The 24,148-nt window shown below is 34.3% G+C and overlaps 1 protein-coding gene across 7 annotated transcripts in view; it reads left to right on the top strand.

Annotated features, from left to right (window-relative positions):
• LOC134677000 (probable nuclear hormone receptor HR3) overlaps positions 1 to 24,148 on the top strand; it is a 203,031-nt gene that overhangs the window by 53,900 nt on the left and 124,983 nt on the right. For 2 of the 7 annotated variants that reach the window (XM_063535383.1, XM_063535384.1), the window contains exon 2: positions 13,270 to 13,417. The exons of 3 other annotated variants lie outside the window; for them this stretch is intronic. In XM_063535383.1, the coding sequence (XP_063391453.1) occupies positions 13,315 to 13,417 (103 nt within the window). In that variant the 5' untranslated portion in view covers positions 13,270 to 13,314. Of the gene's footprint in view, positions 1 to 12,840; positions 13,418 to 24,148 lie in introns of those variants that run through there. 2 more of the 7 variants (XM_063535385.1, XM_063535381.1) reach the window with 2 other exon arrangements.

Genomic DNA, 24,148 nt, shown 5'->3' with positions numbered 1-24,148 from the left:
ATGAAAAAATATGATTGAAAAAATAATTTATTTTTGTTATATTTGTTAGTCAAAAGAGGTCAAAATAGGTCAATTTATTTACACTTTTTACTATTATATACTATGAAAATTAATTAAACCACATGTAGGTATATAAAGCCAACAATATATGTGTTATAACTATTTATCTATATTGTCATCTCATATCGTAAAACAACAAAAACATCAAAATATGACTAATTTATAGAAAATCCTTCATTACTTCATTTATAAATAAAAAAATGATTAAAAATACTAAAGATCAATAAAATTTAAGGACACAATCGATTTCGTATTCAAACTAAAAAAAAAGACAAAACCTAATATTCCATACAAAAAAAAAACATATCGAAACAATTTCGCGAATTCGCAACCCATATAAAATAAAACGGGTCATAAATGCCCGCATAATTGTCTATCACGAAATTGCATCAAATCAAGGTCATGCAGTTGCATGATCTTATATTGCACGTGCGAGCGAGACAGATATACACTAACCTTGTGTCCGAGAGAGAAGGTTGGGAAACTCTTGGGAAACATTTTTTCTCTCGTTCTGAAGGGCGTTTTTAACGAATGTTTTTTTCACGGGTGTTTTCTAATTCGTTATCTTGGGTTTTTAGGTCGAGGAGTGGGTTCGTTCATTCATTCAGTTCAGTTGTATATTTTTCCTCTTTAACCCTTTTCCTGACGCATGATGAGGTTTTTTCTTTTAATGTTTTTTTTTTGTTTTATTCTTTTGATGATGATGATCTTAGAAAATGCGTATTTTTTCTGTTTTCTATGGAAAAATATTTTATTTGCATATACCCTTATATAGCAGGGAACATTTCTCCCCGTTTTTTGTGGAAAAATAGTTTGTTTATGTTTATTATTACTCACAGTTATTTTTGTTAAATTACGTTTTTTTTTAATTTGCCAAAAAAAGAAAACATTACAACAGTTAGAAATATGGAAATTATATCATTTTATGAAAAGTAATTTAAATATAACTAATGCAATTAAACCTATTAATATCCACATATTTCAAAATATATAATAACGAAACATAGAGGTGCCAATAGCCGTTAAAAAATTTATTGCGAAACACTGAGAGAAAAATCATCACCAGGAATTAAAAAACAGTTCTGTACTGGGTGAAAAAATGAAGTTTTAGTAATAATTATGGACGTTTCACTATTTCTGTAAAGTTTATTTATTTCTACAAACAGCTCAGTAATCCCAAATATAATTTCAACAAACAGATAATAGAAATTGCAGGAACTAATAGAAATTGCAAAAGTCAATTTGTTCCTATTAGTTAACTCTCCTTGTCCCCGGATTAAGTTTATTTTCTCAAACATTCAATGAAATATTGATGTTATGTTCCTTATAATAGGCTGCGAAGTATGAAGTTTCAGGTTCGGCTAGGACAAGAGGTATTTAATGGAATTTCATACAAATCTTGCAGGCCTAGGCCGGCAAAGTCCTCTTTTTTAATTTCCATTTCACAGATATTTGTGACACAGCATCGTGGCATTCAGCCATTAAAAAAAACTAGAGGCAGTATTTGCTTTATGGTTCGTAATGACACTCTGCCAATACGCCTATAAAAAAATATAAAAAACAATGTTTGCTACAATTTGCAGTTTTATTTGTATAAAATCAACATAAACTTAATAAATAATACATTATTAACCAAATTCTGTAATTTTAAATTATAAATTTAACTACACAAATAAATACATTTAAAATATTTCATCTAAACGTTAGCGGTAAAAAGGTCTACTCAAACACGCGTAGTTATTTTTTTAAATTGTTATGGAGGCAAAGTTGAAAAATTTTCATTCTGTATTTCTGTTTTATTGGATTTATGGTGCGTTGTTGATTTTTTTACTTTAATATGAGTCCCGACAAAATAATGAAATTAATTTTAATTGTAATCGTAGGAGTTGGAATTGGCACCGTAACCAGAATTGATTTTAAATAACTTGCTGCGTCTGCCGCCAAGTCAAAGACGAAGTATCTATATGGTTGCTTATGGCAATTTTATTATTTTAGAATCTAAGAAAAATGGCTTACAGTTTATTAGAAACAGTTTTGTGGCATATTTTAAAGAAATGAAAGTAACTACAAAATCGTGAACACTGTGGAAATTATACTTATTTTCTCCATTCATAAAGCAACGATGTATGTGAAACATGATATCAACATGAAAGACTATGTAAACTTATGTGACGAAAACGACAGTCAGACGGATACAAGGCGAAAAAATCAAAGATACATGAAAATATACGGGTAGTAAAAATACACGACTCGTGTAAAACATACGCGTGATAAAGATATAGGTACGTGTTTAGTTATATTTTGGGTGTAGTTTACTTTTAGTTTTTTCTATAAATAAAACTTGGGTTTCGTGGATTTTTTATTTTATTTATTTCATTGCATGTTTGAGAAAAGCACTATACATACCTCGGCGGGAAATGGGGTTGCCCGCGCTCAGACCTATCCAGCCTCGCTTCGCTCGGCCGTCTATATGTCTTCGGCCGGCAACCCCTTTTGTCCCGGCCTCTGTAGTAATGTACTATTTTGTAATTCTAAGTGTATTTTTGTTGTACTTTTCTCTCAGTGAACGGCGAAAGTTCCGTTCAGTTAAAAATAAATTTATTTTTGTTTGTAAAAAGAATAAAATTATAAATTATAAAACTTAGGAGTTCCTGTTGTATCTCTAAATTCTCTAAACTATACAAAATATTTAAATAACGAAACATGGAAAAGCTGATAGCTGAGGGGCTACCGCGAAAACCGAAATTCGCAAATTGCGGGGATCTTTCTCTTTTACTCCAATGAAGGCGTAGTTAGAGTGACAGAGAAAAATCCCCGCAATTTGCGAACTTCGATTTTCGCGGTTATAGCCCTGATCAAAAAGCTTGCGAAACGGCGAAAGTCTATCTCAGTTAAAAAAAGTTTGTTTAGACTGAAAAAAAAATTGGATAGAGATGCCGGTTTTTAACCCTTTGGGCGTCTAATTATAATACTTAATATTGTCTACAAACATTACAAAATATTTAATAACAAATTATGGAGAGTTTTCTGCAGGATTTATTTTCTATGAAAAATTTTTTGGATAGAGATACCGTTTTTTAACCCTTTGGACATCTGGTTAGGGTTCCGTACCCAAAGGGTGAAAACGGGACCCTATTAAGACTCTACTGTCCGCGTCTGTCTGTCACCAGGCTGTATCTTATGAACCGTGATAGCTAGACAGTTGAAATTTTTACATATGATGTATTTCGCTATAACAGCAAATACTAAAAAGTGCGGAAACCTCGGCGTGCTAGTCCGACTCGCACTTGTATTTATTTATTTAAGCGTATGGCGTATTAATATTGTAGGCAATATAATCATGCTACTAGTATAACTAATTATAAGTCGACATCCAGGCTACGCAGCCAATCGATCGCATCAGGTGTCAGATTGGTGTAAAGGTCCTCCGGGCTGCCCTGGAACTGGAAACGTCTCTACTCGCACTTGTCCGGTTTTTAGGGTTCCGTACCCAAAGGGTAAAACTACTAAGACTTCGCTGTCCGTCCGTCCGTCCGTCTGTCACCAGGCTGTATCTCACGAACCGTGATAGCTAGACAGTTGAAATTTTCACAGATGATGTATTGTTGTTGCCGCTATAACAACAAATACTAAAAGCAGAATAAAATAAAGATTTAAGTGGGGCTCCCATACAACAAACGTGATTTTTGACCAAAGTTAAGCAACATCGGGCGGGGTCAGTACTTGGATGGGTGACCGTTTTTTTTTTGCCGTTTTTTGCATTATGGTACGGAACCCTTCGTGCGCGAGTCCGACTTGCCCGGTTTTTTTATAAAACTTAGGACTTAATATTGTATCTACAAACATTACAAAATGTTTTATAACGAGACATGGAGATAGTCGTCTAAAAATACGTTACGACACGGTGAAAGTTGGCCCGCCGAAACTTGGCGGGGCCCGAACGCTCACTTTTGAGGCTTGCTTAAAGGATTGTTCATTTGGATTCCTTGTAACACGTGCTAGCTTCTGGTAGCTATACTTTCGGCCTCATTCAAACTTTAAGACTTTACGTCAAATATTAGGTCTAGATCTGACAGGCCGAATAGGGCAGAATGGCGCTCTCTTGTGTCAGAGGCCAAGATCCTCTTTGGGTCACTGAGCCAGTGATGTATGTATGTATTAGGTCTAGATACGATATGGTTCGGATATGTCACTACGTTTTTGTTTGAAGAAAACGTCACTTTTGACACTGACATATTCGATCCATATCGTATCTGACGTATTGTAATTTGAATTATCTTAAAGCCGATGTCTGCTTCGCAGATGGGTCTAAAACGTTTCACAGATCGGGTAGTTTTTGTGTGGACATTATGAATGTTATGAAGATTTGGGGATTTACAAGGCTTTATCATGCAACAAATACCTAAGTACCTAAAGGTTTGCATGACATGCCCATGCCAAATTTCCTTGTGGTGGTTTTTGGCTATATTTGATAGAAATCGATCGAACAGTTTGAATAGCATCAGCTTTTTTCCAAAATGCCTTAGTATTTTTGGCACGTAGCGTAGAGGGATTTTAAATATTGAAATTTAATCGCAATTTCCAGACCCAACGTGATTAAATGAACATAACGCGAAAAATTTCATTTTTTTACCTTTTTTCCGATGTTTCAGTCAAGATTCTTAAATAAGATGATGAATCTATCTTTAGTTTAGGGCTCAGAGCCTTACAAAGATACTTTTGCGTGTCCCGAGGACATAGAACTCATCAATTATGTGCAATTATAATCGTAAATTCATATTTTTTTGTTTCTCGCAAATCTCCAGGCGATATCATAATTTTCTGAAGACTATTGTCTGTCCGTGTTGATAAAAACTTATTTTACGGGGCCCACTGATTAACAGTCCGCCGGACGGTGTCGGCCTTTCAGTTAGAACACAATTTTGACAGTTCCGAGCAACTGACGGTCCGATACCGTCCGGCGGACTGTTAATCAGTGGGTCCCTTTAGAGAGGGTGTGTTTGCAGCTGCACCATTAGCACCTCTCTAGAACACAATTTTGACAGTTCCGAACAACTGACAGTCCGATACCGTCCGGCGGACTGTTAATCAGTGGGTCCCTTTAGAGAGTGTGTCTGCGCCATTCGCACCTTTCTTGATATTTATCATTTACTTCAAGTAACTTTTACAGATTCATAGTTATTGTTAGTATGTACTTATAGCTATGTTAGTGTTGCACTTATGACGATATTATATACGTAGAATGACTCACTCATTCAGTTAGTCAGCTATATCCACTATCTCAGTAGAAAAACGCGAAATTAAAATTTCTTGGCCTCGCGCATTAATTTTTCACAATTGCCACCTTTTTTTGGCCCTTGCATAGAGGGTTGGCCGAACTTGGGACGACCTGTGCCATAGAAAAATAATTGGCCAAGCACGAAGTCAAGACTACGGTGTTCAGAGCACCGTACGACACATCCCTATACTACGTTTTTTTTAGCATTAGAAATTAGGTAAACAATCTTGATGTATCTTTTAATTGAAAAACACATTTTAAAAATAAGTTACGGCAAATATGTAACAATTATGAATCTAATACGATCATTTATATTCTTCTGCTTTCATAAGTAATAGTTTTATATTTTTATAAAGCGTTTTTCAATTAAAAGACATGTCAAGATCGCTTACCTTCTTACAAGTTCTTTCTAATGCTAAAAAAAACGAACTATAGGTGGTTTTAAGTTTGGATACTAATACTAATTTATCCTATAAGTACATTTTATTGACTAGGAAATAAGAAGGTAATGTCTGGGAGCTCTGGGACCTTGGAGTTCGGACTTTTATTAAAGTCCTCTGGGCTAGTATAGGTAATGTAGAAGTTACAAAGCTTCTACCTTAGATATATTTTTTAGAGATTAAAGATTTTATTTACCACCTTGTCGGGTTGATTGTATATCCATACCAAATTACAGCTTTCTAACACTAACAATCAACCTCATCTTGGGCCCAGTTTTATAAAGTTACAAGTTACAAGTTTACAGGCGTTTACTGGCAACACTTCCTCCGTTTTTTACAATTTGCGTTTTATAAAAGTACCGTGTTACAATTTTACAGGTTACAGGTACAAGTGCCTGTAGCTCAACCATAGACGAAAATATGGGAGATTAATAGTTTTAAACTCATAATCGAACAAGCGTTTTATAAAAATATTGTAAATTACAAGTGTAGATTGGTAAGCTTGTAACAAAAACTGACATACGTCTTGAGTCCTGTAACAGCACAACAGCGGCTACTTGTAGTGTGTCTGATTCGCTCTTTTGCTCGTAATTCTTAAGTTTAATTAAAGTTATTCGTTTTCTTATTATCAGTTTTTGTTAATGTATCTGAAATATATAGTAAATAGGAAATGAAGTGACAATATGTTTGATATTGATTTTATTGATGATTCGTTTTATTTTATCTACTAGGAAACGGAAAGGGATTGGTACCGATATTTGTCGTTGATTTATTAGCATTCGTCTCTTTATTTAAGTATAGTGCATTCACATTATGGTAAAGTGTACTATTCATAATTTTCGATACACAGCGTACTTATCTTTGAGCCACTACCGAAACGATACATTGTAATGTGAAACAGTACTTATTTACTTATTAGGTAAATATTTCATTAAATCTAACTTAATCTGAATCTGAAAACGGCCCGAAAAGTATATCCTTGGCATCAAACACCGCTCTCAACCACTCGATTTCTCCTTCATTTCTGGCCATTTTTCCAATACTTAACAGCAAACAATAACACAGCATTTAGTAGAGCACAGAGTATCTATGAATTCTATGACAGACATTTTTTTTAAATAGTGATGTCCTTCGCACCTGTAAATTTCACATGTAATCGAGATTGACCGTGGTGCTTTACAACTGTAATTATCTATGTGTATTTATAAAACACCTCTAGCCGTACACAGTGCATTACAGGTGCCTGTAGCCTGTACTCTTGTAACCTGTAACTTGTAACTTTATAAAACTGGGCCCTGGAGGTGAAAAGAGGAAAAATCGTAAGTCCCATTTCGGCCAACCGAAATCAAGAACGTTTATATAATATAGGCCTAATACCGTTTATCTAAAACGTTTGGTGAAGTCACATTTCTAGTAGAAACAAATTATTATGAATTTCTCTGTAATTTGTACAAACCAATTCGTAAACTGACATTCCGCTAAACTGTTGTTTTTACATCTTACTAGCATCCATAACATATTGAAGTATGATATTCTTCCACTTGTCTGAACATTTTCATTATTATTGATTATTTTTTGTGAGAATGGCTTTTTCTGCCACGGCACTTTGCCAATTATTGATTCTTTCAAACACCAAAATAGTTGACAATATAATATACGTCAGAGTTGACAAGCAACTTCGAGCATGAAAAACTAAATCCGTCAAAAATACTGGGTGTACAATACAACCTCATAATCTTTGATATAGTCGCAATTGTTGTATTTTAAACTTGTAGACTGGGCAGGCACGACTCAAAAAGGAATAATATTACAATTAAGTCTGTGATTCGGCATTTCTCGGTTTTTGACGTTAGGCTTGTTTCTGACTCAAAATATAATTAACGTAAAGTATTAATCAATTTGCTCATGTTTCATATAAGTCACAGAAATAATAAGTACCTAATAATAAATGTCTAAGTTTTAGTACAAGTAGGGTAACTGCGTCAGGTTGCCGTCCAGTACCTGTTTCCGTCCACTTGGCGGAGTTGCTACAAAGAATTGCGTATAATTTGAATATAAACATAACTTACCGGACAATTTTGGACTTATTGTACATCAGTTTTTAAAAGCAAAAATATTCTAGTAGAACTGGAATTCATGAGTACCAAATCTTAACTGACATTTTTGTCACTCAAACAAGTTTGATCAAGATCGGCTTACTTTATATTTCGTCAACTTTACCTTTGTTTCCAAAAACTGTGAATTGTGAATTTTTATTTTTTTTTCGTTACAGAACAGTATCTAGTTGCTGATCTCACCGATCGGTTCAAAAATATACATACTTTATACAATTAATACATAAATGTAATGGTACTTAATGAAAAGGAATAGGTACTGTTTCGACGAATCAGATACTCTCACGCTACGTCTTACGTAGGCGAACAACGCGCGAACGCGGCGCGGCGCGGCGCGGCGGAATCAATCCTTTGATGCCCATAGAAGTGTCCTACGTAAGCGATCTCGTTGCGAACGCGGTGCGGCGCGATTTGCACGCGAATGTCAGGCGGCGCGGCGCGGCGCGGCGCGGCGGCGGCCGCTTTCGCCGCGCCGCGCCGCGCCGCGTTCGCGCGTTGTTCGCCTACGTAAGACGTAGCGTCATTCTACTACTTACTAAAATCTATAGGTAGATGTCGCCATAGCTGTTAATAAATATTGAATGACTTTATTATCTATATTCTATCGCTTTACTATAGACGGTCAAGCAAATCTTGTCAGTAGAAAAAGGCGCGAAATTCAAATTTTCTATGGGACGATAACCCTTCGCGCCTACATTTTTCAAATTTGCCGCCTTTTTCTACTGACAAGATCTGCTTGACGCAGTATAACTCTATGTGCTCTAATGTGAAAAAAAAACACAACGACAGTGAAGAACGGAATTCTTAATTTAAATTTGAACTGATTAACTCCAATAATAAAATATGATTCTTACTGAACACACTGCGATAGTCCATTGGTTGGAAAGCCCGTTCGAAATTTAAACTTATTTGCTTTATAATAAGGTTGCATTTTGCAGATCTTTTACTCTCTCATACTTATAGTAGGCTATTCAGAAAAAAAATGAAATATCTCAAAAAAGTAAGTAAGTAGAATTAAACTTTGTATCAAAGACATAAGTCATAAATTTCAATGTCAAAGTTTTAAGTAAGGATCTTTCTTACTAAATTACTTCTTAATATGAATGACCAGTGTAAGCATCAGTTAGCTAGCCCTAAGCAACCAAAGATCAGGCTGCAGTTTAAAAACTAATAAAGTTAGAGTTAACCTGATAATTTTCCCGCCGTCTCCATACTCGTTTTAGTTGGTTATTGACTGGTCAGCTGCCTGTTAGCTATAGTTTTCCCGAAAATCGCCAGGACAGAGGTGAAAATTTTTGTATGAAAACTTGCAACTTTAAATGCATTTTTTATCGAAACTATTGCATTCTAAAATGAAGTCAAAATCAGTCCATCGACTCAATTTTTTGCAAGCTTTCTAATGGTACCTCACACGATTCTTACAATTGAAAATAAAATTCAGCCTACCACTCTTAACCCCTAAATTTCCCCCTAAAATCCGAAATAAGCAGTTTCGATTTATTCACAGTGTTAGTGATGGTACTTGCCATAACTATTCCAAATTTCAGGTACCTACATCAAACGGTCTTTGAGAAAAACGCATTTAACCGATTTGCAAGACCGAAGTGATCCCATAAGAGCACCGTGAACAAAGTTTTGTACGGTGCTCTAAAAACTTGCGTCAAATTTTATTTCTTTTACTTTTCCTAATCATAACATAATAACGAATAGAGTTATTCCAAGAAAAATCTGCAACGATTTTGACAGCACACGCAGTGCAAGTGTTATTTTAAACGTCAATCTTCTATGAAATTATGACGTATAAATAACACTGGCACTGCGTTGCTATCAAAATCGTTGCAGATTTTTCTTGGTCTAACTCGGATCCCCACTATTTTTGCTACGCCCTCTATTGGGCATGCTATAAAACTCTTAGCCTTTTATACATATTTTTTTCTAACTTTTTTTTATTTATTGCCATCTATATCCGGCTCGTTTAGCATATCTCATATAATGGCTAATAATAATTACGGCATCGATCAAGGCACTCTCTCGCTTTCTACAGATTTTGGCAGTTACTTTCACTTGGGGCCCGAGTGGTCCAAGGCACAGAATGTAGCGGGTAAAATCATAGAATATTATGCAGTAACTGAACGGAAAGCAATTACTCAAACCTGTTAATGTTTAGGTCATACTGAGCAACTTTTATAGTGCGACCAACCCCGAAATCGCGAAAAAAAATTGACTCTCCCGCCTAATTGCTTTTCGTTCAGTTAAATACTGAATATGTATATTTAGTGTACTAATAGTCATGAGGTTTATTAAACATATTAAAGAATTTAATTTTACTTCGCTCAAAACTTTCGTTTTTTTTGTTTATTTCTCACTGCATCCACCTAGACGTTTTCTATTTTACCCTATGGTTGACTGGTAGAGAATGCCTATATTGGCATTATGTCGACCTGTTGTACCTACTCTTTTTTATGTGCAATAAAGTTAAATAAAATGATTGGAGTACTGAAAATGTACTAACTAATTTTATTTTTGTTTGAATAGAGTTGACCTTGACCGAATTTCTCTATTTATTTTATTTCTAGTTAATGATTCTACTCTACTTAATAACATGATTTTATTAAAATCGAAAGTCGAAATTAACTTAATTATAAAGATTTTTACATATCTTACTGTATACTTTTAATAAAATAATTGTTACTCTTTAACACCGACTCATTGGCAATTAAGTATAAACACCGCCTTATAAGGAGATAGTCGAAATTTGAGGGGTCTCACAAGAAAGTTATACATACACACCCTTCACAAACGTATACATTTGTTTTCTTTAATTTGAGGGGTCACACAAGTAAGTTCCACGCCATTTACAAACTAACACTCTCGCTTTGTTTACTTTCAATTATAAATTATAAGCCATTACAGGTGATAATTGGTTTGTAGTTAAACGCCATCCGCTTCCGCCCCCGCTACTTCCTATGGCTGGCGCGCCTGCGCGCGCGCAACGTAATCTTGCGTAATGTCGCCTGCGCATGTGAATGCAACATTTCGGGGATTTTCCTTTCTATTTCTTGCGTTTTGGGCCCGGCCATGTTTCGTATGTAATGTTTAACATTGTATGATATTGATTACTGGTTAAGTGGTTAGAGTCGGACCAAGAAAAGTCTGCAGCGGATTTAATAGCCCACGCAGAGTAAGTGTTATTCATACGTCATGATTTCATACAAGTTTGACGTTTAAAATAACACATGCACTGCGTGGGCTATCAAATCCGCTGCAGACTTTTCTTGGTCTGACTCTACTGATAGCCATTTTCTTAAATAATTTTATTTCTACCTTTGGAAATTAGTCTACAATGAAAAAAAATTAGTCAAACTCGTTGTGTAATTCAAAAATTACTGAACCTACTTAGGATTTATTTTTGTATGAAAACCATACAAAAACAAGCCCTTTACTAATCATTTAATTGAATCGCGATAAACTTAAAAACTAAAATTACATACAAAAGTATACAAGTCGGTGCAAAGTTACTTACGGCTCGATTCGAACTTTAAGATACGTCAATTAATAGATCTAGAAACGATATCGATTAGATATGTCAGTGTCAAAAGTGACGCTTATGTTTGAAGAAACGTCACATTTGACACTGACATATCTAATCTATATCGTTTCTAGATCTATTAATTGACGTATCTTAAAGTTCGAATCAAGCCGTAAGACGGACTTTATCGTCGTATATAGGTCATTTCGAGCACTTTGTAACAACAGATAACACATAAAATGTAACCACGTCACAGCTGACGTGTGTACATGTTATGGTAGGGACGTGACGTGACGTGACGTGACGTGACGTGGCGGCTAATCATTATGAAAAAGGGTTGAAAATGTCCCCTGCTGTTTAAAGGGTTAAATTATTCAGCAGTAGGGCATTATAGGGACAAGTGGACTCATAAAAATGTAAGCATTTGGTTGTGTTTTTTAAAAATTAAAGCATTTGATAGCGTTTTTTTTTCATGTGAAAAGCAAACACTTTATTTGAAAAACTTTTTTTGTAAATTATATGTAGGTATAGTTACAAAGTGATTTTTCTATTTATTAGCAAAAATCTAGGTAGTAAGCATGGATATTTTCGGTTTTCTTTCCAATAAGGTTTTGCATTTCTACCTAATTTAACTTATTGATAAATTAAATTTAAAATACGTTTAAAGTAATATTTCCTCGTTTAAATTATTTACGTACCTACGTTTTCATAAGTAGCTTTATCACATTATCTCAATAAAACAATAGATTTTTATGCGAGTAAGTATATGTAGATTTTTATGACTTCAAATATCAAATCAAATATCTTTATTTTGCTTAAAATATGGTATAAAAAAAACAAATCTATTCCTATAAATTTCTTCACGACGTAAAACCACGGAAATCTGAACTAGTTTCATACTAATAATTATAAAGAATACTTATATAAAAAAGTAGAAATTAAATAAAATGAAACGAAAAACAAACAATACTAAATAAAATTGTTGCCATGTTTAAGCATTTTACGTCAAAAATGTGCCAGTTACGTAGGAAGTGGCGCCCCCAATAATTTTCTACAGTCTCTTGTTGAAGTACAGTCAGCAGCAGTAGTTGCTAAGCGGGCTAGGTGTTTAAAATTATAGACACGCTCTTATTCTCTTATCAATATAGACGCGTCAAGATCATTGTGAACACCTGGCCCGCTTAGCAACTTCTGCTGACTGTATAAGTCGACACTAAAAAATACTTCACCGCGCCACATACATAACAAAAGGACCACATAACCGTAGAAACATCAAAGTGAATGACATAACACAAGCACAATGCTAGCACATATAGCAAGCAAGGAAAGTAGTTTCAGGATCGATTCCGAGCATGCGCATTTACCACCATCGCTTCCGAACCCCCACCCCTAACACCCCCCACTGCAACTGCATCCCAGTGCATACTAGAACGCAGGCAAAAAATAACCGAAAAAAATGACGCGCAGTTCAATTTAAACATGCGTTCGATTTTTGAAAAGTGAGCGCCGCGAAAAGACTATGAAGAGGAAAAAAAGCAAGAAAAAAACGAACATTCTCATTCCGTAAGCGACAATATAACCTTTATCAAGTTTATACGTTTAATCAATAGTAAAATCACAAATAGAATTTATGAATAACTCCCAAGCAAATAACCCTAACCTTACGAACGAAATTTTAGACTGATATTAAACCAAATAGCGTATTTACATTAGTTGACCATTTGAGAAAGTTTATATTAATATTTATAAAAAACGCAATATTAATACACTAAAGATACAAATTAAGGGAACAGATATAGTTTAAGCTTTTGTACGGACGAAAGATCTTGACACTTGCAAGTTTTCCAGTGAACATGTTGTGTAGTGTTATGTTGTGTTAGCCGTCGTGGCAATATGTTGAACATGTTTGACATGTGGAGTACGGTTAGCACGAAGCTGGAGCAGACGAACGTGCAGCAGAGTCAGCAACCACACACATCAGGTGGGAGTATTAAAGGTAACTTGATTTCAGGTACTTGTAGCTGACGTGCCGCGAAAGCACCGGAACCGGTTTAACCCGGGGTTAACCGGTTGAACCTGGAGTTACCATGGTTACCAGTACAATACTCACTGAGTTAACGGTTTAACCAGTTAACCCCGGGTTAGCGGGATGGTGCAAGTGGCCCTAAAGCACCGGAACCGGTTTTTTGCAAAAACGTTAAAAATAATCATTCAATAAAGCAACTGAAACCCAAAAAAAAAAACATAAGTATTTCGAATATTTCTCATACTTATGGTAGGTTGTATGTATCTACTTTACGTGTCAGTTAAATGTAATTAAGTTATTAGTGTTATTTCCTAAAAAAGTTCTTTTAATAGTATTTCGAATTATTTTATACTCGAAATGTAGGGCATAATTGTGTTTTTGGGTAAACTTCGTATTATTGAATTGCCAAATTAGTAAATAAATAATTAACAAAGAACGAAAAAATACCGTTTTCGTTCCCATACAACAAAATACCAGTATATGACTCCTGTGCGAAAGTTTACAAAATTGCGAAATTTCTTACAAATTTCAGAGAATTCTCATTTTTATGGACATTCAAATTTTCCGTTTCTAAAATATAAATTAAATCTAAATAAATAAATATAAATTTAAATATTAATTTGTAAGAAAATTTCGAAGTTTTATGAAATTTTCGACAAATTGCCCATCTGTACTTGTAGCTGTACGCAGAGCCGATGGTAGAAACCCAAATAGGTACTACAAATCCCAAATAGGTACTACAAATTCCAAATAGGTACTACAAATCCCAAATAGGTACTACAAATCCCAAAGAGGTACTACAAATCCCAAAGAGGTACCACAAATCCTAAATAGGTACCTACTAAAAATACCAAATAGATACTACAGAACCCTACATGTCTTGTCACAACACCCACGACCACTGCAAAAAAAAAAAAACATTGTTTGGTAGCGTATAACTAGTGTACAGCGAATTTTATATATTTTCCAAACCATTATTATCACTTAAAAGTCACTGTTAGCCTATTATTCTAATCTGGTGTTGTTCACCCAGAGGAGTAATATCGAAAAAAATATGTATCTAAAGGTATTGTATTTACTGGCGACACTGATTTAATTGTATTGAATTTATTTATTAATACACAACATTACGTCCACATACTGTTAGTTTTGAACTTAATCTAGGTACTTAATCTACATGTACTAATAATAAATATATAAAAGTGATTTGGTTCTCTGTCTCATTTTGCACATCAGAGGACAATCAAACTTATTTATTATACTGATGAATATAGTAATATGTAAATTATACGACGGTCATATCTATAGTTCGTTTTTTTTAGCGTTAGAAAGAACTTGCAAGAAGGTAAGCGATCTTGACATGTCTTTTAATTGAAAAACGCTTTTTAAAAATCATAAACTATTACTTATGAAAGCAGAAGAATATAAATGATTGTATTAGATTCATAATTGTTACATATTTACCGTAACTTATTTTTAAAATGTGTTTTTGAACCCTGAGTACAAGACTATACACAAATTGGCAGTGCCTATAACTTTTTACGATCAAAAAACTGAAGTTATAAAACCGAACACTACAATTAGGAACTTCCTCTTTAAATATGCTTTAAAAAACATTAAAATACATTATTAAAAAGATAAAACCATTGCGTGATCATATTGTTAAAATTTAGAAAGTTATGTCATAACATAACCACTGTTATTTAAATAATTATTTCTCATCTTGCGTAACGAAACGGAGGAAAGTAGCCATTTAAGAATATGAGATGAGCATTGTTTAATTTCCCAACGAAATCCGCCGGTTTAAAAAGTTACGGCGCCATTTTGAATCTACTGTTGCAAATTGAATTAATACTTTTGTTTTATGTTATCACCGTGCTTAAATACTTTAAACAGTCTATAATAATCCGGTTATTTTTTCATTGCGTTTTAAAATTACGCACTCCTTAAAAAGGTTACGCACACGTATTTAAAATAAGTTCGAAATTCGAAAAATGCTACACTTTCTCGTCTTAATTGACATTTCGAAAGTGCTTTCGCGCGTGAAAACGTTCCAAGTTCGAAATTTAAAAAAGGACTCGGTGTGGCCAGTATGAAAGCAATCTGGTTTCTTTTTAAATGCATTGCGTAACTGAAATGTTGGCATAACTGGAGGCTGAACCAGTTTTGTATGAGCGTGCGTAAACCCCTTCTGTATTTGGATTATAATAATGTATGCTTGCGCCGTTGCTTGGCAAGGTAGTTATAGACTTGTGTGTTCTATTTAAGTATAGAAATACAAGAGCTTGCTACCTTACTGACTTACAAATTTTTGCTACCTAACCTACAGACATCAAAAAGTAGGGGTTATTAGTTATTATCTATCCTTTTCGAGACACTTCCTGCTGAGAGGGACAGAGAGAGAAAGGGATATGTGATTTTCCCGCCCTTCTCAGCAGTAAGATAGCAGAAAGATTCCGACGTAAGGACAGATAATAACAATCTCTAAAGGGTGGAAGTGGGGAGTAGAGAAATCGGTGACAAATCACCTTCGTTTTCGAATTGTCAAAAAGGTTAACTACTATGGAATTTAATATGAAACAAAGATGTCGTGTGGGGTCACGGTCAAATTAAAACCTAGGTACCGTAAAACACCAAAAAAGTAAAAATTCCTAAAAGTATGGTCCATAATCTCATGACTAATGTAGGTACCGTAACCTAGGTACCGTAAAACAGTTAAAACACCAAAAAAGTAAAAATTCCTAAAAGTATGGTCCATAATTTCATAACTATGGTCCTAAACTAACTAATATCTTCGTTTCGATGACAAAATTTTGTCATAAATGCAAGAAAAATCTCATATTTACCCCACCTGACCCTTCAATATTAATTTGGTAAAAATAAGATTAAGTTTCTTATTATATTTCATTCCAATTCCATTCAAAAAGAAGTCTCACAAGGCTTCCTTTTAAAAGGAATAGGAATGAAGTAGAATAAGTTTTTGAGTGAACTGAGTCTTAAGGGGCCCACTGATTATCAGTCCGCCGGACGGTATCGGCCTGTCAGTTGTTCGGAACTGTCAAAATTTTGTTCTAACTGACAGGCCGATACCGTCCGGCGGACTGTTAATCAGTGGGCCCCTTTATTTTTACCCGCGTCTTATATTTACCCTGACACTATTTGATACTTAATTACATATTGAACAAGTGGACCATAGTTGTAATATTGGACTATAGTCGGTTGGTTAATGCTACTCTTTGGAGGTCTTTTTTATTTATTAAATAGTAATTATGTCTAAAAATAAATTTTCCAACGGGTTATTTCGTGCATGGTGTGAAATAATTTATTTTGACATAATTCTGACACAACTAACCAATATGAGAATACGTAAAACTTATTATGTGCTTGAAATTTACGTGCGTAATGAACTCTTGCGCAATTCCAACAAATAAAGTGCTTATTAAAACGCCATTCCAAGTAATAAATATATAAACAAACGAAATGTGATACTGTATATGCAAAATTATTTAGTGAATAATGGAAAATGTCAACTCCGCTTTTTTTTGGTAGGTATAATGTATAACTTCGAAATAAATTATTAAGATGTAATAATTGCCAAATTTTAAAATCTTATTCAGACTTTTGCTTGTTACATTAAAGGTTTTGATACTTTTAATGAAAGATTCTGATATGCACACCAATTTGTAAACAATGAGCCAAATTGTGAGAAAGCTTCAGTTTTTGAGATATTTATAAATTATTGAAAATATATTTTCAATTAATATGTAATAAACTGGAAAAAATAAGTAAAAATAAGTTATTCCTCTGTCTTTACGACATAAATGTTTATAATTTCAATAAAAAGTCAGAAAGTAAAAAGTAAAAAATATTTATAATATATTTATACGTATAATCTTTAATGCAAAATTCTTAAAGCCTAAATGCTTAAAGTTTACAAGCTATTCAAATTAAACTGTTTATTTATTTTCAACAAATAGTTTCGAATATTTATTTTCATCAATTCGATTAAGCCTTAATGTATGGTTTCATGATAAATTTAAGTCATGTTGGTAATAGTTATCTACAAAAGATACAGAGGGGTTACCGCGAAAACCGAAATTCGCAAATTGCGGGGATCTTTCTCTTTTACTTCAATGAAGGCGTAACTAGAGTGACAGAGAAAAATGCCCGCAATTTGCGAACTTCGATTTTCGCGGTTATAGCCCAGACTGGTAGTCAAAATTAACTTCAGATGGAGCTTCTTACGTAAAACCTCGTAATAATCGTATGTAAAATTTTCTAGAGTAATTTGAACCAATAACATAAGAAATAGAATTAAAATTTAATGTAATATAAGAGAGTAGAGACTGCACGATCCCACAGTCAAACCGTGTAAACTGTTTTGTGGGACATTGTATTTGTATAAGCTGTATACTTTTATGTTAATAAATAAATAAAATAAAAAAACTATAATATGGGAAAAAAAAACATCTACAAAAAGTCACAAACCCCAAACCCCCAAACTTTAGGTCCTAACAAATCCTAAGTGCTAACTATTCGCTAGTTGTCCGAGTAGGTAAGTAGGCAGCCCGAGATTCACCTACTGTGCTGTGACGTCATCGCGGCATTCTGCGCCTGCGTGCAGGCGAGTCTTCGTAGCGGTTTAGTACTGGCGCGAGTCGCTGTTATTCAAGGAAAAACATGATATATTATTATATTGTAAATATATTTTTTTGTGTTAACGGACTCTATCAGGCAATAATAATAAAAATATGTAAAGTCAATAAAGACATACGAAAATGAAAGTACAGTCACCTGCAATAATTTGTTACACAACGAAGGCCGCAAAAATATCTGACACGATCTTATTTGTAGTGTAGAGCCATAAGAGTATGTCCATATTTTTGCGGCCTTCGAAGAGTCACATATTATTGCAGGTGACTGTATATAATGTAATCTCAACTTATTCTGAAAGTCAAGGAAGTTACGTATTGATTTCTTTTTCCTTTTTCTTTTCACTTAGTTTTAGCCGGAGTTATTCGTAATTTTACACAACAGAAATGACTAATTAAAACCATAATCATTCGTTCACACTTCACTCACTTTGAACACAATACCTACCGGTTCCTTACAATAGTTACAATGCAACCGTACAATGACGAGGACGGTATTTTGAACTTTCTCCTATTAAGCTGATTCGATTGATTATTATGTACTAATATTCCGTGACGTGGTCACAAAATTAAAAAAAAAACATGACTGCATAAACATAATCATGTATAATATATTTTCCCCGTTTAATACATCTGCTGCGAGATTTAAAAACTTGGCATTGTCAGGAAAATAAATTTCCAAATCACTAAATTACTGTCAATAACTTTTTAGAACTTTCCAGTTGCACCTGCTCGAGTGACCTAAACGCTTCTTCGACTGTCATTTCTTATACGCATGCTCCAATGTTATTGGTACTTTAAATATCTATAGTAAGAATAAGAATTTTTACATTTATTCATGGCAAACTAAAACTACATTTCATACAAACGTATTACAAAAATTATATTTAAAGCATAAAGGCCCCTGTACACAATGGTCCAGCACCGGCCAGTCCGAGGGACGCAGCCATGCGGTAGAATGAGATAGCAATATCACTTGCTCCCTCTAACGCATGAATGCGTTACTATTCTACTAAACAACTTGCCTTGCTCGCGTCCAAACGAGGCTCGGTGCAACGCACCGCCTGCATGTACGCATGCGCTATCATACGAGCAGCGTGCTGCGACAGTCTTGGTGCTTAATCGAAGTGAAATATTGAGCAACATGACTGATGCAAAAAAATAAAAAAATTTACTGGGAGCATTCCACGAAATTGCCTTTTACTGTCCCGTATAAAAACACGAATTTTCTAAAGATTTTTGGAGGTAAAAATGTTCAGTAAAATAATCATCGACTAAACGTTGCAAAGGTGTTGGTAATATACGAAATAAAATGCGTTTGTACGAATGTCCCTTGAGTGAATCAATTTTGTCAGTCAATCAATAAGAAAATATGTTCATCCCTTTTTTGGGGTAATATTAATTGCCTAAAAAAATAGAGAATGTTTGTGTGATTGGATTTATTTTCGTAAAAAGGCGTATGTGCCCTTTGTACCTAAATAGGCACGAGAAGTATAAATTTGAATATCTCAATTTTATTAACCTTCAAAGAAACGCCTCCTAGCGAATACATAAATTAAAGAGTAAATTGCTACTCAAGGAAACTTTACAAAGAATCTTTTTTATAATCACCATTTTCTTAGTGTTGTCCCAGTAATTTGCCACAGCTTACAGGTAGCCTGGGGTTCCACTCGGCTAATTCCAAGAATTGACACAGGCACTAGTTTCTACGAATGCGACTGCTATCTGACCTTCCAACATCCAATCCAAAGGGGAAACTAGGCCTTGTGACACCTAACCGATCGGCGACCAACGCTTACCTACAACCTTTTCTTGATAAAAACCTGTTTTATAACAGAGTTAAAATAAATATTGCATATGTGTATTACCTATTAGTTATAAATAATACGTCAACTCAATTTAAATTATGATAGTCTTTTAGCATTAAACAATAATTAATGGCGAATTTCATAAATCCAGATAACTAATGCAAAAGATGTCGTATATAGCTTATATTTCTTACTTTTTTTTAATGTAATATAGGTAATTAGTGAACATAATTTATATAATTTTCATCTAAGTATATAAACTGAAACCTACATAATTTTTCGTAATAATCCTGGGTTAAATTGTTCCACTTATTAACGTTTTCAGCCATCTAGGGCTTAATAACTACCTAAATCGGGCCTTAAATAGGCTGATAATAGTCAAAGTGCCAATTATACACTGACAGGTGACGTTTTTGAATGTACTTAATTAAATATTTATAGATAATGATGGATAAATATTGGTTACAAGTACTTGAGTTGTAGCTCTTGCTGGGTTATGGTTATGTTCTAATCGTACATACACTTACGTATTAACGTATTTATATATAAATTCTGAAACTAAAATTGCAACAATAAATAAGTAAGAATTAAGTAAAATGTTATAAAACTTCCTCATTGTAGCAAGTCCACTTTGGTTTAGATTTGGCACAGGCACTGGTTTTTACAGAAGTAATTTCTATCATTCTAACTCACAGGCAAACTATTATTTATTTAAAATTTAATAAAAATCCGGTTTCGTTATAATGTTTTCCTTCGCGGGCAATAACTGGCAAATATCAAATGATATTTTGCAAATCAGATTTAATATCTTCAGTTATCTCGTAGGCTTGTAGCTTTTGTTCGAACTCGAACCCACGCCCACTGTTGCCAAAGCCATATATATATATATGAACTGCTAGACCAGCGCTCATACAAATGGTTTAAAACATAGGCTTAAAACTTAGATGCTAAACACACTTACATAACCATTTTTAGTTATCATTCGCTAGTCCATTTCACTCATTATTTTCCGTACATGTCCGTACATATATTAGCGAAAGCGAGACGCACGAACGATTTATAAGAAAATTACATTATTTAGATCATTGTGATATCAAAATATAAGTGTGAATTTGATCTCCTAATTACAACACATTGTGGTTTCGTCTCTACGAAGTATTTTTGCTACATACCAGAAAACTCATGTTGTTGGCTACAACCGTAGCTTAGCAATGTATGCGTTCAACCAGAAATAGATGACACCAATGAAACAAAATACGTTATGAAATCTCCCACAGAAATACATTTTTTTATAAAATTATTACATTTATAAGCCGTTTTTTTCTTGTGATTTCGTATTTATTCCACCCAGGATAAGCTCTTCAAACTAATAAAATTTTAACAAAATCTAACGAAAAATAAATCCACAACAAAATAAATATCGGCCCTTATACGATACATAGGTATATAATATATGCTAAATAAAGATTGTTTACTTTTTAAAACCATATTCGTATATTTACATTAGTTAAGTACTATTTAAGTGTATTATGATTGTTATAATTTTGGATATTTTTAATTGAATATTATTCTTATTCTTATTTCTTATATAATGGCCCTATGTTTGTGCAGCTCAAGTATCAAGACTGCCGCGTCCGCTCGCACGCTATATGGGTCTTGGCCAGGCAACTTTTTCTCGCGCCGAACCTAACGTGCGACGTGTCACATGGCTATGAGCGCCTGGTACCTGAGAGTTGGTCTTCCATGGTCAAGGCGCCCAAAAATATCTATACTTTGATTGATTAAGTTTGTTTTTCACAGCTACAAGGGGCCGTAGACCTGAGGTTTAAATTTCAACTAGATATCTCCACGCGTTCCCGAGATAAAGGGCCTTGACAGACAGACGGACGGACAACAAACTCAACAAAGTGATCCTATAAGGGTTCCGTTTTTTCCTTTTAAGGTACGGAACCCTTCCTTCTTCCTCGCGTTATCCCGGCATATTGCCACGGCTCATGGGAGCCTAATAGGGTCCGCTTCACAACTACTAATTCCATGATTTCACATAGGCACTAGAATTTACGAAAGCGAAATATCATTTGATATTTACCAGCTGCTTTTCGGTGAACATCGAAAGAAGGAAGGAAAACATCGTGAGGAAACCGGACTAATACCAATAAGGCCTAATTTTGGAAGTTGGAAGTTCAGATGGCAGTCCTGCGATGTTTTCCTTCACCGAAAAGCAACTGGTAAATATCAAATGTGACGTTCCACGGGAAAAGGTACCTTATGAGGGTTTCTAGTTTCGGAGATATGAAATGTTTTGTAAAGAGGTGAAAAAATGATCAATTTCTTTTTATTGTGTGATCTGAAACCTTAATGCGTAACGTTTGTTTACCTGTTTTTATTTTTGTTATAAGTTAGTTATAAGCCTAGTAATGTCGTCTCAGAGTTTAGTCGAAAAGGTACCTTATGGAAAAAAGATTGAAAATTCCCAAAAAAACTAGTCAATATGGGAAAAGAAGTTTGGTAGAGAACTGTATTAGCATTCTGCAAAACTAATTTGATAATTTCAGTTCTGGTTGGGGCGCCTAGCAAATATTATAACCGTACATCGACCGACATTACAAATCCAAGTAGCCTGCTATTATACCAAAGTTACTCTCGTCAAGTCTTTCTTAACTAGTATAATCTTCATTTGGTTTGGTCGCATGCAATAAATCAGCCATTGGTTTGCTGAAAAATGCCAATACCCGACGCATTACCTTATGGAATATCTGAGGTCATTGAACCTCAATGCCGCTTGTCTTCAATGGCAACCAAAATATATTATTGATAAGAAATAGACTATTTATACCATCTTTACCCCAAAATATTATTAGTTTATCCTAACTGTTCCATCATCATCATGCCTCATCATGTAACTTAACCACAAGGTACCTTTTCATTACATACAAATTATTGGTCTTTTTTAAGATTATTATGACGAAGAACTAATTAAATTTGTGGCAGTTTAATGTAAATTAATATTTTCTATTCATGAAAGATAAACTTCAATGTGATTGATGTTTTGTAGTGATGTATTATTAGATTTATTTCCATAAGGTACCTTTTCGTAAATGTATGGAGCAAATACTGTAATTGTTATGTAAGTTTAAAGTGGCATAAGGGGTTAAATATAGTATTTACTTGGGGTTTTAGGATTTATTTCATTTGAATGACAGAATTTCTTTCATATGTGCTCAGAAAAATTGATTGTGTGTTACATTAAAAGTAAAAATATTCAATTTTCTGATTTTATATGAAAAAGTCAGAAAATACATTTTCACCTCTAAATAGGTATTGCTTTTTGCTTAAACTGTCTCTCAGTGTCGTTTTCTAATAGATACAATTAAAATCTTGAGAGCTCATTGCAATCAATCGTGAAAATGAAATAAAACTTTATTTTCAAGAGATTGGTTAGTATACACATAAATCAGTCGATATCAAAGGTTTCTATTTGCATTACAGAACAAGTCGCAACATTTTTTTAATCTCAGATATATAAGGTATTATTATTTGTAGTCAACTATGTAACTTACTTCAGGAACATAGTTTTTTAGGCGGCTAAACTTAAAACTTCTCTATCGTAAAGTTGCTCATTTCACAACATTATTTTCAAAAAATCATATCTCTGTAACTACGCAACTTAGAAGGTTGATCTTTTGTGTTATCGATAGCTTATTTATTGTAGATTACTGGGGTATGCATAACTCCATACCCGCCATAAGGTACCTTTGCCCGTGGGACGTCACAAATGATATTTCGTACATAAGTTCCGATATACTCATTGGTACGAGCCGGGGTTTGAGGTACGGATGACAAAACCACCCTAATAAATCCTGAATGGCCTGACATATCTAACAATCCTATTTTCAGCCAGTGATGGCTCTAATAGATCCCCTTGCCTCCGTTTAGGCACGGAACTCCGTAGGTACAGTCGCAGATATATCGGAGCGGCCGAAGTGTTCACAATATCTGAACACGCACTCTAACGCCCTGACAATAGAGGCGCGTTCAGATATTTGTGAGCGCCTTAGCCGCTCCGATATATCTGATGGCGGCTGTACCTAACTCATTGAGAGGCGGAAGCTTTGATTGACGCTTTTCACGCGATTCAAAGCATCAACCCGTTTCCATCTTGAATTACATCACTATAATTAATAGTACTATCGTACAGAAAGGAATCTTCCTACAAAAACGAAGTTTGACAGCGGTTCATG

Source organism: Cydia fagiglandana, chromosome 25 (assembly GCF_963556715.1).
Source record: "Cydia fagiglandana chromosome 25, ilCydFagi1.1, whole genome shotgun sequence".
NCBI classification, from domain to species: domain Eukaryota; kingdom Metazoa; phylum Arthropoda; class Insecta; order Lepidoptera; family Tortricidae; genus Cydia; species Cydia fagiglandana.
Note: the sequence above shows the minus strand (reverse complement) of the source record. Positions and strands in the feature narration are given on the sequence as shown.